This window comes from Hirundo rustica, chromosome 8 (genome assembly GCF_015227805.2).
Source record: "Hirundo rustica isolate bHirRus1 chromosome 8, bHirRus1.pri.v3, whole genome shotgun sequence".
NCBI classification, from domain to species: domain Eukaryota; kingdom Metazoa; phylum Chordata; class Aves; order Passeriformes; family Hirundinidae; genus Hirundo; species Hirundo rustica.
This window is the reverse complement of record NC_053457.1, coordinates 3,156,820-3,175,506: the sequence shown is the minus strand read 5'-3', so window position 1 is coordinate 3,175,506 and position 18,687 is coordinate 3,156,820. Positions and strand designations below refer to the sequence as shown.

Below are 18,687 nucleotides of genomic sequence, written 5' to 3'. Positions count from 1 at the left end.
TGGGGTTTCCCTAGTAACCTGAAACAATGGGAAAACACCAAATACCTCTGCATCCTTAACCAAATCATGAGCACTATCTGACAAAAGCCCAGGAAACCAGTTGAGACCAGGGCCAGGTTTAACACAGCCAGAGCTTGGCTTCTCCCCTTCAAGTGGAGCCATCTCCAGACTTGAAAGGATCAGGGATGAGCAGTGCTAAGTCTGGAGGAGAAAACCAAGAAGGCCTACTCCCAGAACAAAAGAGGGTGGAAAGCAGAGCAAAGCACTGAATATTTCCTCTCCTCTTCCTTTTCTGGTTCCCCTCTCCTTGTTCCCAGCCCTTGATCTCAGCACTCACCATGGCTGGGGGACCCTAATTTTCCTTCTGTAACACCATAATCTCTGCTAAAGGCAGCAAGCAAGGAAGGGGAATGGCTTTCCAGAGCCAGCACATCACCAAACATTCATCCCAAGAGCCCAACAGACCAGTTTTGGTTAGGTGAATACAGCAATGCTCGGAGCAGAGATATGCTCAGTGACTGATGGCACAGGGGGAGTTGTGCCTTTCCCACTCACTCCAACCTGACACCAAATTCCTGGGCAGCATCCGAGCCAAGAAGGGAAGGGCAGGCTGGGAATGCAGGCTGGAAGCTAGCAGGGGAGGCAGCCTGCCTGCAGGGAAGCTCTTAGGTGCACAAAAGGAGCAGTCATCCTCATGTCAGCTTCCTTGAATGGACACAGCGCCCTGCACTGAAAAGCATCCACATTTCTGGCAATGAAATAAGGGCTATGGGGCTTGATTCTTAAAAAAAAAAAAACCAAAAAACAAAAAACCACCACAAAACTACTTCCCCATGACAAATCATTTATCACCGAGCTCCACTTGACACAAAGTTCCTAATAAAGGGGTTTGTGTCTTGGGAAGAGCCCCGGGACCCTACCTCCAGCAGCGCTGGGAAGGGATACGTGTCCCACTGCTCCCTCAATTGAGACCTCAGAGAAAGCCAGGAAAGTTAATCTACACTTCCAAACTCGCTGCCCCCTTTCCTTGGGATATACCTTGATAGGAATGCTCCTAGACAGGAAAACTTTCCCAGCTGGCTCCCTGAGATACTCCAGCCCAGCTCATTAAGTCCTTTCCTCGTTAGAGGGCTGGCCAAGCCTCTTATCCTTCTTCCCTTTGCCTCCAACTAATGGGATTAATGTTCAGCTGTGTGGTCCCAGCAGGCTCCTCCCCGCCAGCCCCCCGGCATCCTCCTCTCTCCCTCCCTCTGCCACCCAGGCCAGAAAGCAGGACTCTTTTTTTTCTGCTGAATCGGGTGTTTTGAGGCAATCTGAGCCGGTAAGGAAACGAGGCGGCGCCAAGGGAAGAGGAGGCGGACGGAGGTCACGGCAAAGCTAGAAAGAAAACACACTAAAAACGAGAAAGAAAGAAGGGGAAGGGGGTGGGGGGAGAATATACAGAAGGAAATAATACTTAGTGGGAAGTATTTGTTGCCCGTATTATTCTGGGGTTCTCCCCCCCCACCCCCTTAAAGTCTCCAGCGCCGCCTTTAATTGAATAGGCAGCGGGTCCTCCCTTCTCTCAGCGCTGCATCCCGCGCATTCACTGCCTGAAAAGTCCTGCCCGCGGGGTAGGAACCATGAAATGCGCCTGAAACCCGACCTTTTGATTAGAGTTGACAATCCCCGAGCGCTCAAACTGTCCATCCCGCCCCCCCTCGCTTCCCCCCCGGGATCGGAAAGGAAAAATGACATCATCTCTGACCCTCGTAACGTGGGAAGAGCCAGAGGGCAGAGGAGGGAACCGTGTGCCTTCCCCGTGGCACCAGGATTTAATTCGCCAAGGGGAGAAACGTTGAGAGTGAATTTAAGTGACGCTGAGGTCATCGGACCGCAGGCATCGAGATAACGTGCCAGAGAATAAAACATTGTGATGAAGGTGTTTGCTTCTTCAACATTTTCCCTATTTGGGACTAGCCACTTCACTCATCCTTCACCCCATCACTCTCTAATCCCAGAAAATCCTCCCCCCCTCCATGTTGATAATTTCCCTTTCATTGCCGGCCATATGGCAGAAATAATGCCCAAACCAACCAACAACCACGCAAAAGCATCTTTATAACTTGGCCATTCCAGAGCTGGTTGAGCCTTTCGAACATTTTCCACCACTGCGTAAAAGAACACTTAGGGAAAAATAAACCAACAGAGGCGAGGATAAAGCACGGAAAACAAATCAAAACTGGGAGAAGAGAAAGAGATCCTTGGGCATAGCGCATATTTGCAGATATTCAGGTGCTGGAGGAGCAAACCGCCCTGATGAATAAATATTGATCCTTCCACATCTCTCAGGACTCAGGGAATATGGATGCTTTTATCTTAAGCAGGAATGAAAAGGGGTGTAGGGAACCAGCACAGGCTGCCCCGTGCCTGTGAGTAAGGACAGGTGCGGGAACTGTAAAGCTGCTCTAAAGTCCTTTTTCAACATATCCTGAATGGTTATCCAGGTGCAAAGGTTTCCAAAAAGCTTCTGAAAAGCTACAAAAATATTTCCTCTACCAACGAATAGTATTCAGAATAAATCATGAACATTGTCATTGCAAAACAAATTACAAATATCATAATTTCTAACTAAGTAAGCCACAACCATTCTCTTTTCTAGCATTTGCTGAGATTTCAGTGATGAGGAGAAAATGGCCTCAGCCAGGAGAAACTTTTGGACTCAGGTGACAGACAGTGACAGCACCAGCACGCCAGACCCTACTATTGGCAAGGGGAAGGTGATGGAGATGAAGAACAAAGGGTTCTTGCTTTCCATCCCTCCAATTCCCGCAGCTATTAAATGCCAGAGCTGGCTGTGTGAAGGCACAGCCCTTCCTGCAGCACTGTTCTCCCTCCCAAACCCATTTCTTTTCCCAGGATAACAAACTCGCAGCATGAGAAGAGCACTAAACCTAGGGAAGGGTGGGATCCACATCTCCCACAGCCGAGTCTTACTATGTTCATGAGGGTGAGGACATAGTTCTGGACGTGCTCCTTGCCATGGAAGCGCACGACTGAGTCATCCACGGCCAGTAGCACCTCGATGTTGTAGTCATCCTTCCTGGCGTGACGCCGCTTACGCTCCGCGTCCCCCAGCCGCTCCGTCATCAGCTCCAGGGAATTTGGGAGCTCACCCACCTGCACACCGGGCACTGGGCAGGAAAAGAAAGAGCCTTTGAGGTGACCTGACACCACAGTGGCACTACACAAAAGTAGAAATTCAGCAGGGAAAATAGATAAGAGATTTAACTCCGGCAGGACATTGAGCTCCAGCAGGTTGCTGGTCCAGCTTGCTCTGTGGCTGGGAAATGGCTCTGAATTGTGAAGACTAAAAGACATGTTAATGATTGGAGAACCTTAAAAGGCTTTTTCCATATGAAATGACTCTATGATCTGTTAAAAAGTAAAATCGAGGCCACATTTCACAGAATCATCACAGAATGATATGGGTTGGAAGGAACCTTAAAGCTCATCCTGTTCCACCCCCTGCCATAGGCAGGCACACCTCCCATTAGACCAGGTGGCTCCAAGCCCCATCCAACCTAGCCTTGGGCACTTCCAGGGATGGAACAGCCACAGCTTCTCTGGACAACAACTTCCAGTGCCACACCACTCTCACAACACAGAGGTGATCTAAGCAAGACTGCAGCACCTCCAGCCCAGCATTTCCTTTCCTTCTTCTTGACTTTAGCAGTTAAACTGAGCCTAAAGCCACAGGGTGAGATGTATGAGGGCTCATGGAAGGAGACATCCTCTCCCCCTGTGAAATATTTATTACCAATTGCTGGGAAAGACTGGATTCCAGCAGCCCCTACCTTCAGGATGGAGGTCGTGGTGCGACTCGGCGCCATCCTGCCGGATGGCCGAGCGCCGATAGACCACGTGGGCCCTCCCGTGCTCCTCCGTATCCTGCTGGCCCCTCTCCAGGGGCTCGATGAAAAATTCGTTGCTGTCTGTCCAAATCAGGCCAGCCTGGACTCCGCAAAGAAATAAGGAAAAGGGGGGAAAAACAGTGTGTTTTTATATATGTGTAGGGGGACATACACACTCAATATACTCGTTAAAGATTGATGCAGAGCACGTACTAAGGGGAAAGGCATCCCAAATAATCCTGTCTTGATCCTACTCCATGACACCGGGATGGTTCTAATACCATGTTCATCTATGACAACCCTGAATTTTTCCCGTAGGTGGGAAACAAAAAAAAAAAAGGAAGGAAAAACCAACCAACAAAAGACCCCGCCCAGCCTGGCTGCAATTCAAGATGGGTCTTTATATGGCTATGAAACTCTGTTCTGTCTCATCCATGAGTTGTGCCAGACCTTGAACTCAGGGGTACAAGGCTGAAGGGGCTCCCAAGACACTCCTGAGCCTCCCTGAACTCTCCCCATTCCATTCCCGCGGTGCTGTTAGGATATCTGCCATTTCACTGAAACAACAAGCTGCAACAAGAAGGAAAGAGAAACTATTCTCTCTGCCCCATGAAGTACTTAGGAATTAACACAGGGGAATCCCGTTGGAGCAGAAACTGGAAAGCATTACAGCTCCACCTCTCAAACACAGAGAAGATGAACAACCGGGCAAACTTTGCTGAAAATGTTGTCCTGGCTACCGACCTGCTCCTAATTAACACCAAGCTCCCATCAAATTCCCCTTACATCAGCCTGAGTGCTCACACCCCGCAGCACTGGCCAGCTCAGACCTCAGGCAAGGAAAAGGATCACCAGGATTTAGGTTCTATCCCACAGGCAGCACCCCCAGCTCAGCATTTTTCCCAGGTCCCTCCATGGCGCACGCGTGCGTTCCTTCCTCCAGTGCTGCCCAGCAGAACATATGGATCTGTTCTTCGAGCAAAGCCTTCAGCAGTGTGGACCTACTGGAGCCCTCATATGGGTGTTGGAATGGTTCTCATCAAATAAAATAAAATAAAAGTAAAATATATACAGAGATGTATCTCAGACAGAGGCTGGGGCTCTTCCAAACCCACCTGGCTCTTTGGGTCCCCTTTGTGTTCACATCGCATTGGATTCATCAGGCAACAGCCAACCTGGTCAATCTGTTGGATTTCATCAAATTTCCTGCTCCACTTGGGTTTTATTAACTGCTTAACTCCACGGCAAAGTGGGGTTTTGACTGGTTTTGTTTTACCTCCTTCCTGAGGGATCCAAATCCCTGCCTGACAAACCTCTCTCAGGTTCTTCCCACAGGAGACATCCAGGTCAAACCAGGGCAGCCAGGGATTGTGCCCCCACGCTCAGCCAAAGAGATGAAGAACACAGCCAGGTTCAACCAGGGGCACCAGGCAGGGTGGTGGTGGTGAGGCAGAGAGCAAGCCAGGGAGTCAAACCATCAGTCAGGTTCAGTGATGGTTGAGCGAGGTCATGATGATGGAGAAAGGCACAGAGTCACAGAATCCTTTTGGTTGGAAAAGCTCTCCAAGATCATTGAGTCCAACCATCAACCTAGCGCTGCCAAGACCACCACTAAACCACATCCCTAGGTGCCACATTTACACATCTTTTCAATCCCAACAGGCATGGGGAATACAAGCCTGTGCCAGGGCCTGACAACTTCTTCCATGAAGAAATTCTCCTAATTTCCACTTCCAAAGCATTGTTCTTCATTATACAATAAGAGAAGGAGCAGAAGCAGCCCCTGCCCCAGGAGGAGCTATTCTGGGACACCACTACCCCCTCCCAGCCCTGCCACGGGGCGCTTCATTCGGGACCAGGCACCCCAAAGCTGGTTCATGGGTTTAGGGCCAAAGCCGGGACTTGCTGAGTCAGGCGGCCGGAGGAAAGCCGTGCTGCTGTGCCGGGGCAAGGCTGGATTAAAATGTGAAAGAGCCTGGTCCCAAGCCACAGCCCTCTTGGGTTTGAGCTGCTCTACAGCTCGTGACTAATTATATCTGGCTCAAGGAATAAAGCAGCACAAACTTTCTCCCAAAGGCGGGACGCAACTCACCGCCAGCTCCGGGGATGACCGACGGCAAAGGGGATAACGCAGGGATTTTTGTGTCCATTTGATCAGAGCAGCCCAAGAAATGAAACAGAAGCTGCAGCAGTCACCCTGGCATTCACAAAAATAAATTAAAAAAACAAAACAACCCAAAAAACACCATTGCAAGAGGCACGCACCAACCTGCTCACTCACAAAGAGGAGCAGCTCAGGCTGTGTTTCAGCATTTTGAAAGGGTTGTAACAGTAGAGAGGCAGCAGCAAAGGTCAGATGCCATCCAAAAAGTCCCACTCGGCTTTTCTTGGGCATTTTCCAAGCGTTCAATCCCATCCTCAGTGATCAATTAGTCATATGCTTCCCAGCCTTGATTTTAGTTTGGTTAAGTAATACCAAATCAAATTAAATCAATTGGTGGGACTATTATCAGTGCTTTTTCTAACATGGGATACTGTCTGCAGCTCTCAGGGAAGGTACTCCCAAATGAGAAAATGGCTCTTTAAAGACAATCCCACTGGAAAGAGGGAAAACATACACCAAACTCACTCCTGCCAGCTCACAGAGGGTGAAGGCTCTTTTCCAGCTCTCCTGTGCCTCCCCAGGCTAAGGGAGTGATGAACTCCAGCCTCACTAAGGAGGACGCCCCCCAGGACCCTGAGTAAGAAACTCGTCCTCCACTGCTGGGTAAAAAGCTCCAACTCCCACAGGAATTCAGGAAATTCTGACACTTAACACAGAGATGTGGAAAAATTAATAAAGCTGCCACACTCGGCCAGGGAAGCTAACAGGAGGGGGAAATCCAGCTGCGTGCATTGTACGTATTTCTCCTGTAAGATACACACATAATTTGGACAGAAAGTGCTACAAAACCAGGCAGTGTGAATACAGACACCACAGATAACAGCGCTCCCCTTCCATCCAGAGGGTGTCAGGCATGGTCCAGAGGTGCTCCATCACTATTTTCATGCCTCTCTGCAGCACAGGCTTTTCAGCCCATCAAACACAACACTCTGCCTTCCTTGACTCCTTTTCCCCGCTCTTTGTGCCGAGGCGAGAGGTTTATGGGGTGGCTACAGACCAGGCTTTGCCAGGTGACCCAAGCCAGGCCTCAAACGTAGCTCCTGTTGGAGTGAGGACATGGAGACAACACTCAGCACTTATTAATTAATTGGATTTTCAGCCCAAACAGGGCCTGGTTTGCACCTCACTGCCAAAACTTGGGATTATCACCCAGGAGAAAAGCCCTCATAACCATGTAACACCCACACCAGCTGAGGCCAGTGGGATCTGTGCGATCAAAGGGACATCTCACACCCTCTTCCTCCCCAAAACTAACCCTACAGCTCAGGAACTGCAAGGAAAATCCTGGAAGACCAAGCCAGGCTTTCTTCCACAGGGCATCATTTGGGGGGGCTGTTTCTCCCTCTGTTCCCTATTAATTACTGTTTCTGATGGCTTTTGTGTTCTGCTTATCAGCTGCCATCCATCTGAAGCAAGCCAGGGCCACAGGGATGAAAAACGCTGGCTCTACAGTTTGCAGCACTCCGGCAAATCACCCCAGGGAAAAGCCAGGCACACAAATATGGTGTCTGTGGATGATAATCCTTCACCCATCCCTACAACTAGCAAAGCAGGAAGGAAGCAAGGTCGACCACACACTGCTTAAGCCGGTGGGGAAAAATCTGGGATGCCTCCACTGCAGTGAAACGTGTCCGCCAGTGGAGATTTCTGCCTAACGCTACTTTACCAGTCAGGAATTTGGTGGCTTAGGTCAGCTTTGAAATTACGTTATGGGCGACAGCATCTTCCCACCCTGGTACGAGACACCCCTGCAAAAAAATGAAAGGCCAGTCTCTCACGCGTGGATGCCTGCAGCGAATGACAGCTGTGAAGGAGCCACAGCTTTGGCATCTGGGAAAAGGATTGGCTCACTTACATGGCTAAATATGGATTTAGGAAAGACTTGGGTGGACTCTCTTTTTCAAGAGCTGGGTTCAGGTTTTTGGGGTTTTTTCTTCCTCCCCTCCTCTCTCTCTCCCCCCTGGTATTTATAATCTTGGTCTCCATTTATACACCGCCTAATCTCTTTGTGTACACAGCCCTCATCCACAGCGTCCCGGAGCGCTTCCTCTGGCCAGGAACCGGCAGCCAAGCGCAGCCCCGCGCCTCCCACACGCACTATACCAGGATGGAAAAGCCATAATCTCCTTCTGAAGCTCATGGGCAACTTCCAGCAGAGGTCCACAGGAATTCCAGTGTCCTTGCTTATGGAAGAGTTTCCTCCAGCCCAGTAGCAACATTCCTGACCATGTACATCCCTCCCAGATGCTCTGCTGCTTCTCCAACAGGTCAAAAACACATCCTCCCATCCCAACCACACCTAGAACCACGTTTTAGTTCCGTTTCTTGCTCCGTTTCCTAAATCAAGCTCTTTTCACTGCTTTTCGGGAATCCTCTTGATCTCCCCTCTCCTCCAAAGTGGATTGAAGATGCTGGACTCACTTAAGCCAGAGGGCCATACAGCCAGAAAACCCATGGAAAAGAAAAAACAGCTGTGACACTGACTATATCACAAGAGAGCTGAACACCTGCTTGTCCCTTCAGCCTCATGTCCTCCACCAGACCACGGGAAATTCCTGGTTGAAGCCAGGATAGGAATTTGTTGGCCACCAAGCAATAAATTTATTGTGGGTAAAAAAAAAGAAAAGTTCCTCATCCTGGGGGAAAAGCCACTTCTTTTACATGAGCTTAAAAGGTTGGGCTTGGGGTACTACAGGTGGCAGGATATGGCTGCATAAAACCACATGGAAAAGCACCCTGCGGCACAAGCTATGTCCTAACCCAGCTGGAGCAAGGCCAAGAAGAACGACAACCAAGAAGGTGTGCAAGGGGCTGCGACAGGAAAACTCGGGGCTAAAGGCTAGAAAAGCCTGGAAAAGTTAAATTAAAGCCTGCTTGGGATTGACACTAACAATAGAGTGGGCTCTGGGGAAGAAAATTCCCCAGAGCTGTGCCACAGCAGGGCACAGATCAGCTCCTGATCGCTGCCAGCATCCTTTTGCTCATGATGCCAAAGGGAATGAGATCTGCCATGGAACCTGCACGCTTCAAACCCTGGTGTCTGTTCCAGACTCAGCACTACTTGCTGGGTCTATAGGAAATGCCTTTAAAGCTTCCAAGCCTGCCCACATTCACCAGCCCCAGCGCCGTCCGTGTGCCGGAGAAAAGTCTGCAAGTCCGCAGCCTCAACCCATTCCCAAAAGGATGCTTCAAAAGGTGTGGACTACGTGCTAAAAAAATTTAATTCCTATATGTAGGCAAAATATCTATTTCTAGCTGAGCTGCTCTATCATTTCTGCTTGTATACTAGCACCAAGCACGGTATAAAAAGAAAGGAATGCCAAATTGTTTGTGCTGGTGGCCAAAACTGGCTTAAGGAACTCCCAGAATAAAGCAACTAAAAAAGAAATACATTTTAAAATAATTAAAATGGTACAAAATAAGACATTTCTTCCAACTGGCAGTAACTTTATGCGGTACCAGGAGAAAACAGCAAACTCTGGTACCTAAAACAAGATTTAAATTGGCTCAAAGGAAATCTGAAGGGCAACAGGCCAAGGGTATTAAAAAATAAGCGCTTCCCCAAGCGCATCAAAGGTAGGGAACCCACAGGCAGAGCAGATGCCAGGGGTAAGGAGGTAACAGAGCCATTAAAGGCATTAAAACGCTGTGGCAGCAAGCTACTGATACTGAACTGTGCTCAGAAAGAGAAGAGCCTCTGAGCCCTTGAGTGATTTCAAAAAAAAAAAAAAGAAAAAAAAAGACATCCTCCTGCAAAAAAGATGCTTGGTGGGAGCCAGACTGCAGCTAACAATGATTTCAGGAGGTGCTCAAGCTCACACAACACCATTTAAGAGGTGTGAAATGCAGAGGAAAAGTTCTCGGAGCAGTCCCAAGGTAACACACACAGGTGGGCAAGGATGAAACAGCATCACCAGGAGTGTGGGTCCCCGTCCCAGAGGCTGGGCACAGCCCATGGATGTAACAGCATCTGGGCAGGAGGCAGTTCAGGCATGGGACTGGCAGTTTTTCCAAGCCTTTTAAATAAATATTGATGCACAGACCACCCTGATGAAGTAGGTAGGCAACAGCCAGGGCCACATAGGGAAAGGGAACCTGCTGCTGTCAAGGGCAAAAGGGCAAAATATGGCACAGACAACTAAAGCAGCACCAAAAAATCGGGTTTCAGGACACCACGATTCATCTCTTAAGAGGCAACCACACCAAAACACAGGCAGCACACACAAAGCACCCCACCAGCCTCCAGCTTACCAATCCATCGCAGTTGCTGATGGCCACGGCAGCTCCAGGCATCCCGGAGATGTCACCGGTGAAGAGGCACCGCTGCCGGAGGGGTTCCCGGAAAAGCACCTCAAAATCCTCCTGCCACTCTGCCACGGCTCCCGGCGGCACCAGCCGGCGGTTGGGCCTCAGCCGGAGGTGCAGCTCCTTCCCAAAAACCGTGACGTTGAAGTAGAGCAAGCGGCGCTGGGGGGACTCATCCGGGGGGCTGCGGGGGACGCGGCGGCGGGACGGGGCCGGGGGACAGGGGGGCTGGCCGAGCCCCGCCGCCGCGTCGCCGGACACCACGTGCGACAGGAAGCGACCCCGGCAGTCGGTGCTGAACGGAACGATCACTCCATACTCGCTGAGTTTGCCGGACAGCAGGAGCCCTGCGGAGACAGCGCCGAGGGAAAGCGCTGCGGGCACGGAGCATCCCGCTCGGGCGCCGGCATCGCGGGAGGGCAACCCAACCCGGGGGGAGCCTTCGGCGGGCACCGCCGGAGCTCGGTAAACCCGACGGCTGCTTTTCCGTCCCGACCGAGCTCCGCTTTGTAGTTTTAAGAGGGTGCGTCCAACGTAGCAGAAGGAACTCGGGCTGACGTCCCCTCGCACGCCAAGCACGCCAACTATTTCTCGCCCAGCCTCCATCTCCCCCAATTCCCATTGAAACCTACCCCCACATCCCCTCCCCCAGCGGATTCCCTCTCCTTTCTCCCCACGCTCCGGGGTGCAGCCACCTGTCAACCACCCCCTCTACCCCGGGCCCCCCGGCCCGCGGGCCAGCGACCGTACCTGGGGCGCTGCCGGCGGCCAGGCAGCCGTGCAGGGGGACGAGGCAGGAGAGCACCAGCCGCAGATAATCCATTTGGGGCCGGCGGCGGGATGCGGGGCCGGCGGGATGCGGGATGCGGGGCGGGCGGCGCCCGGCGACCGCCTCCCCCCGCCGCCGCCGCCGCCGGGGCCGCCGGCGCGACCGCCGCCGCCGGCGCTTCTGTCGCCTCCCAAGCGGCGTGGGGCGGGCCGGGGGCCGGGTCTGGGCCAGGGGATGGGAGGTCGGGGTCGTTTTAATTAAATTTTTTTGAATATTTTAAATTTTTTGAAACATAATTTTCTTATTAAAGACGCGGGGAGGGGGGGGAAGAGGAGAAAAAAAAAAGTTCTCGCGTTGCCTGTGGATCGGTCTCTTCTTGGAGATTAAAAAAAAAAAAAAAAAAAAAAAAAAAAGCAAGCCTTTTCGGGCAGCCCTCCCTCCCTTCCTTTCCTCCCTCCCACCATCCCGCCTCCCCATCCCTCCCCGCCCCGCGGCCGCCCGGCTCCAGCATTGCCTGAACAAAGGCGAGACGCGCCTGTAGCAGGGGAGCCCCCCAGCTCTGCCCCTCTCCCCAAATCCCAGCTCCTGGCCCCTCGCTGCAGCGGGACCCCGCGCGGAGATGCTCCATAGGAAGAGCCAAACCGTCTCCCAGCTTAGAGCGCTGCCGCCGCGTGACCTGGAGGTAAACGTCCTGTTTGGAAACATCTGGGACGTTTTCCAGATGCAGAAACATCCCTAACAGAGAAATTGAAGATGCCCTACCCCTGGCAGTGTCCAAGGCCAGGTAGGATGGGGCTTGGAGCAACCTGCGATAGTGGAAGGTGTCCCTTGCCGTGGCAAGAGGTTGAAAAAAAAGTTTTAAGGTCCCTTTCAACTCAAACCATTCCCATGGTCCCATTTAATTTTTCTTTCTTCCCTCTCCTCTTATTTTTAGGGGGAAACAGACGGAAGGAGGCACTGGCCTTGTTCCTGGATGCCATCTTGCTGGCTCTCCAAGGAAAACCCTCACGTCTTGGGGTTTTCCAAAGGGCATTTACCACAGCTCCGGAACTGGGACCCCCACAGTTCAATACGTGCTGTGCTTCCTCGGTGCTTCTCCTCACCACCCTGACAAGGGGCAAATAAATCCAGTACTCCCCCAAAAAACTCAACAGAACTCAATGAATCCAGCACCGTGCTAAAAGGGCTTCCCACATCCTAGAGTCGTGGAATGGTTTGGGTTGGAAGCGACTTTCAAGATCATCTTGTCCCATTCTTTTGCCATGGGCAGGGACACCTCCCACTATCCCAGGTTGCTTCAAGCCCCTTCCAACCTGGTCTTGGGCACTTCCAGGGATCCAGGGGCGTCTATCAGCACAGAGGAACAAATCTCCTAACGCTCTTTCCATTTGCTGTGTCCAGCTATTTTTTTCTTCTAGACAGGACTCCAAGCCAGCTCCAGGGAGGGGGCTGTGCTGCAACACCAGTAACACCAGTTGTGCTGGTTGTTCTTGGATTATACTGCTGTGGGGCCCAGCGGCTGTTCAGATTACGCTGAGCAACCCAAAACCTTTCCCAAGAGGTAATTCCTGCCTTGAGGCACTTGTCATCCAAGCTGCCACAGAGGCCAGAGCAAAAGGCAGAAGAAAAGGCAAGCAGGGAAAACAACATGCCAGCCTGCAAGCTTCCCGTCAGGAATGAGGATTCTGGTTTTGGATTTCTTTGGTAGGACCTCAGTTGGAGCTTTGTTTCCAACCCATCAGCACAGCAATGCCTGGAATGGTAGGAATGGATCACCATTTGGGAAAATGCCCTGCTTTTCCTCCACTATAGGATGGTGGGGCTGCCGGGTGCCAGGATGAGGATCCAGAGGTGGAAATGGGGAATACCTTGGAGATGGTCCTGCTGCAGCCATTTCTGGTGAGGTGCCACTCTGCAGACCTGTTATCCAGGGAGAATGCTGCCAGAGCATCCCTCCAGAGGAGGGTGGAGAGCCTCACCTTCCAGCTGGGTGACTGGGTTGTGCTTTGGGGCAAAGTGGAGAAGCTGAGGTCACAGTGACCAAAATCCAATCCAAAATTCCCTGCAGCTAATGCTGCGGGATGCTTCCAGAAGGAGAGAGGAATACACTCATTTCAAGTAGAAAATTTCAAGCTGGAAGAAAAACAGATTTTAATTTGCAATTTAAGTGTTTTCATGCTTCTCTTGCTTTGTGCAATCTATAATTAAAGAGGAGAACTTATCTACAAGAGCTTCTTTGCAGAAGAGATGGAAAAAGAATTTGTGCTCCGAGCATTTCAGACGATTTCAGAAGATACACACCTGCTGGAGCACCAAAGCTGGAACAAGCCCTTATTTTGACTGAATAGATTTATGAGGAGATGTTTAATAAAGGGCATACTTTACTTGTGAAGAACAGCTCTGGAAAACATAATTTAATTACTGGTTTTTTCAGAGGCAAAAATTATTTCTTCATCCACAAGGTCTGTAAATTCCTCCAGTCCCTCTAGACCTTTATGCCTCCCCTAATGTTACTAAATCTCTGGCTTTGGCAGCATAAATTTGGCTGAATGACAATGGCAATGACCTGACACATAACTTTACCTTCTAAAGGTAATAATTAAGCATGTTTGGGTACATATGACATGCTGGACATGGTGAAAAGACAACTTCCAAGGGGGTCTCTCAGGCTCCCAGATGACGAGATGTTCGTTTGTCACCCACACAGTGACACCAGCCTTACCTGTTGGTCTTGTCTGCCTGCAATATCAATATAATAATATTACTGTGGATTTTGATGTTATCTCTATCAATACACCATAATTTAAGTCAGAAAAGTTTGTCCATTCCAGCCTTTTTCTTCCCAGTTCTTGTCATAGAGGAGGGAAAGAGAAGCAGCAAGGCACCTTCCCCTTGTCCTTTCCCTCCTGTCCTTCCTCTCTGCTTTGACCCCTCCATTCTCCTCTTCACCTTCTGGATTTGCTTTTCCCAGCCTTTAACTGTCCCACCCTTCTCCTTGACTTTAGGCTTAACCTTTTTCTTTCCATTTTGGAGTCCAAATGACTCCTTTTCCTATTTTTTCCCATCCTGGGGCGCTGTTTTATCTCGTGCCCCCACTTCCTCCATGGATGATAACTCTGGAATTCTTTATGATTCAAGGCTTCCCTCTGCAGCCTAGAGAATTACCAGTTGACATGGGTTTGGGGACTTTCCCCATTTATTAGGTGACCTCTAGGCCTGGGGAGGAGCAGGTTTTCTTTCCAGTTTCCAGAGAAGAAAGCTGAAAATAGTTGCTGTTTTTAAAATCCCAATTAGGCTCCTTTTCATGCAGGAGGCTCCAGCCACTATTCCCAAAGCCTGGTTTTCATCTGGCAGTGCCAATTTCTGGCAATCCTGGAGTGCTGCAGTGTCCAAGCCCTGCCTGTCCCACCAGGTACCACTTGGAGCCAGAGCCCAGGTGACATGTTCCAAATCCCTTCCACCAGCAGTAGATGCAGCTATTGGCCCCCAAATACAATTAATCTTGATTTTTGAGGGCTGGAAAAACCTTCACAAAAGGCTGGGAGTATCTCTTACAAGGAAAAAACAAAACAAAACAAAAAAAAAACCACACCACCACCAAAACTCACACTTCATTGGGTCTATTTTGGTGCCTTTATAGGCACTGGTTGTTTTGCTGAGTGTTGCAAACCTCCTGGAGGGGAAGGCATTAGGCTAATAAAATTGCAGCAATCCCCAGCAATTACCTAAACTGGCTTTTCTGCCCATAATATCATGAGTTTGGGAGCCAGGAGCTCAGGGTCTACCAGAGTATGAAGACGGGGCTGTATTTCCAGCCCTAGCTCACCTTATTTCCTCTTCCCAGAGATTTAAACCAAAATGTTTGTTAATCCAACATGCTCTAAAGCAGCTGCCCCTGCACTCAGGTTGCACAACCACCTCTTCACCACGAGCTGATTTCTGGCAAGAAATGGTCAATATCGGAAAAAAAAACCCCAAAAAACAAAACAAAACAAACAAACAAACAGCAACAAAAAAAAAAAAAAAAAAAAAAACAAACAAAAAAAAAAACCACCTGTTTACAGCTGTTTGGGTTAATCTGAGGTTTTAAAAGCAGCTGGAAGAAGGAAGGAGGAGCACTGGGAGGGATGGCGCAGCATCCTAGGCACAGGTAAAGTGGGCAGGGGGCACAGCCAAGGGTTTTACCTGACGCTTATCCCCATCCCGGTGCAACGTAGCCATGCTCGGAGCAAGGCAAAGCCTGGTTAGGAGAGCATCCCAAACCCGCCGTGCGGGGACCCGGGGCCTCGGCAGGCTCCAGTCCTAGGCTGCTCTCCGAAGGGAGGGATGGAGTAGCACGGCGGGCTGTGGGTGAGCGGGCATGACTTCATCCCTCAGACACGCGGAGCTGCCCCGGGATTAGGCCAGGGAACAGCCGCTGCCGGAGCACCGGGGCAGGAGGAGAGAGAAAACCCCCGTGAGCATCTTCCCCTCCCTCTGCACAGCAGCCCCTGGCCGAAATCCACCCTTTTTCCAGGATTTCAGCTCTTTTCGGGGGGATTTTTATGAGCCCTGCTGAAGACCACGAGGGAGAGTCACGAAGACGTTGTGCTCGTCCAGGAGAGGAGCAGGAGAAGCACGAGCCCGGCTTTTGGAGGCAGGGAGCTGACAGACACATCATCTGGTCTCCGGCTGCCCCGAGGCACGATCATTCCTGGCAGATCTCTCCTAATCCCTACTTTAAGACCTCCAAAGATAGCGGGAGCCTCCACAAGCCCCCAGGAGATTTCTCTCTCTTCTTTTTTTTTTTGGCCACATCTTGCTCTTCTTATCCTGGAAAGTTTTTCCTTCTGGTTAATCTGTATATCTGCAAGTTTGACCTGGGGAAAACACTAATCCTGATATATCCTGCCACCAAACTCTTCCTGCCAGCATCCCAAAGATTCTGGATGCTGTCACAAAACCAAGTGACAATGGCAGCCACTGGCAAAATTCTTCCAGGAGGCCCCAAACACAATGGAATCAGAACAATGTTTTAAAGGTAAGGTTTCACTGGAGCTGGAAAATGGAGGGGTTTGTATGGATTTAGCACACAACGCTGTGGATTTGTGAGAGGACCCAAGTTCCCAATGCCTTTTTCCAGGATGCAAAAGAGAGAGCTGGGTGTGCAAAGCGGCTGATCCAGCCAGGGTAGGAAACCACCTCTTCCTACCCTCTCTGCATCCCACATCTCCTCCAAAGGCTACCATCCTCCCTGCTTCCTCAGTGAGCCGGGCATCCCACAGAGACATGAGGCCACTCTCCTGCAGCCGAACCCCAGGAAGCAACAGGACAGCAAAGATGACATCGAGTTACCGCAGCAGGGTGCAAGGGTGACGGCAAGAAACCCCTGGAGAGGAACAAGCTCCTGTACAGGCACATCATGGTGGGAACAGAGCTCGAATCTTACCAAGGCTCATCTCCTGATGGGACTTAGGCAGTGGTTTTTGGGATCAGAGCCCTGTGTTCAGCCCAATCCAAACAGAAGTATTTTTCCCTCATGCCACCAAACTGCATCACGCTACACCTCCGAGCTTAGTTTCTCCTCAGCTACAGCTGCATCTGCAAATTCCTGCAAGATGTTTGCCTTGGCGGCCTTGCTGGGAGGTTTTCTAGGGGCTGGGAGTCCCCCCTCATTGCCTTGCCCACCCAGGGATGAGCAGACAAGCTCAGGATCCCAAACTGTAAAGCTGGAAAAGGGATAAATGAGCCAGAAAGTGGAAGCCGACGCCAGTCCCGGCTGAACTGCAAGTTGAGGGATGGTGAAACAAGGTCAGTGAGATTTATACCGACAGCCTTGGATGGCTTCCAGCCCCTACTGTCAGCAGCAGAGGCTTGGAAAAGAGGAGGGAAAAACTTGCTGTCCTTCTAGGAACCGCACCGCAGAGAGAGCTCCGCCGGCGTGGCCGCGTCCTGACAACAGAAAAGCAGAAAATAACCCCAAAAATCCCTGGTTTTGTAAGCACAGCTGCAGCAGATGTTGAACTCCAGGTCGGCAGCATCTTGGTGGGACTGAGGCAGTCACCAAGGTGAGGGGCTCCTGCTTCCTTGGGTGGAAACCCAGGGAACCCTCCTTCCCAAAATCACAGAGCTCCCTGATGGCTGTGACCTCAAGAGAAACGTGCGCACCCTATCCATAGGATCCAGAGCGGTGTTAAAACCTCTTTTTGCCAGAGCTTTAGGATCAAAATCCCACCAGCATCACTTCAGCTCTGGGGCGTGCCACTGTCTGGCCTCAGGCCTGGCTGGTGGGAGACATCCACCCCTGCTACCTTGGCATTCCCGGCCCTTCCCTTTCTCTTTTCACTGCTGATGCACCATACAACTAGGTTAACCTTGCCCAGAATCCCCCCCAGAGAAGCCTTTCCCTCTCCACACATTCACCACCTTATTAATTTTTTATCATCTTCCTGCTAAAATTAAGCTTAATGCCATGAAAACCCCAAATCCTTTTTTTTTTTTTTTTTTTTTTTAAGACCTCTTAAACTGGACTCCTGAGCATTCCCCAGTCCCTTGCTTATCCCCTCAGCCCACAGATATTTTTCTAGCATGACCCTCACCAGCCAGTGAGTGTTTTCAAGTGAATCTCATTGAGCCCCATCTCCTCTTTTAGCTTGAGCTGGGGAAAATTAATTTTTCATTTGCTGGGGCCAGAAGCACCCTGAGGTGTTGGAGGGCTGGAAAATAGCTGCTTTTTTTACCTCTTTCCCCTGAAATATTCGCAGAAGTGAGAAATAGAGGGAGAAAGTCATTCCAAGCCTGGGGTCCGTGGTTTATACACATTTTGCTGCAATAAAAAAGCCTAGCCTGATTCTTTGCACGATACCCATAGGTTTTGGAGCTTTGGAAAACCTCCCTTTGCTGCCACCCTCTTACACAGGTTAGCATTTCTGGGTTTAGCCAAAAATCCCACTGCACTGTGGAGTCCCTAAAGCCGACTGAAGTAACCCCCAGGTTTTGGCCTTGGAAGGACACGCTGTAATTCTTCCTCTGCCTCCTCTCCCTGATACCCAGATTCTCCTGGTTTCTTCTTTCCTTGTTAATGCATTGGCTGTGGGACCCCAGTGACAAGAGCTGTGTTCCCTACAGGACCCTGACCTCAGCTGCCCTCGGTTCTGCCCCTGTGCCACAAGGTCACCGGGTGCTGTAAATCACACTTCAGCCTGAGCAAGGCACACGATCCCTCTCTTTTGCACTGGATTCCCTTCGGCACCTGGAATAAACCTTGCTGGAACCTGATCTCATGCAAAGGGCCTTCTTGCCTGTCTTTTGCTGAGCCAGCCTCGTGGCGTGTGTGGATGGGAGAGCTCGACTGCCTGCCCAAATTGCTTCAAGCAGCCTTTCCACTGGAGAGCTTGACCGGAGCCTAGGCAGAGGCTTCCCTCCTAAAAGACACACTGTTACACTGCACCATCGCCTTTCACCCCATGACTTATTCCTGCCTTTGCTCCCCAAAACAACAGGGGGCTTGGCCATGCCTGGGGGTCCAGTGGAGCTGGGAGGGTGAAAATGAGGGGAAAAGGGGAGTTTCTGGCGCT

At 50.8% G+C, this 18,687-nt stretch overlaps 1 protein-coding gene across 2 annotated transcripts in view; it reads right to left on the bottom strand.

Annotated features, from left to right (window-relative positions):
* ADAMTS14 (ADAM metallopeptidase with thrombospondin type 1 motif 14) overlaps positions 1 to 11,206 on the bottom strand; it is a 29,779-nt gene extending 18,573 nt beyond the window's left edge. For both annotated transcript variants that reach the window (XM_040071943.1, XM_040071944.1), the window contains exons 1-4: positions 11,113 to 11,206; positions 10,309 to 10,709; positions 3,837 to 3,993; positions 2,977 to 3,173 (exon numbers count right to left, since the gene is read on the bottom strand). In XM_040071943.1, the coding sequence (XP_039927877.1) occupies positions 2,977 to 3,173; positions 3,837 to 3,993; positions 10,309 to 10,709; positions 11,113 to 11,185 (828 nt within the window). In that variant the 5' untranslated portion in view covers positions 11,186 to 11,206. The remainder of the gene's footprint in view (positions 1 to 2,976; positions 3,174 to 3,836; positions 3,994 to 10,308; positions 10,710 to 11,112) is intronic.
* Between the last annotated feature and the right edge of the window lie 7,481 nt (positions 11,207 to 18,687).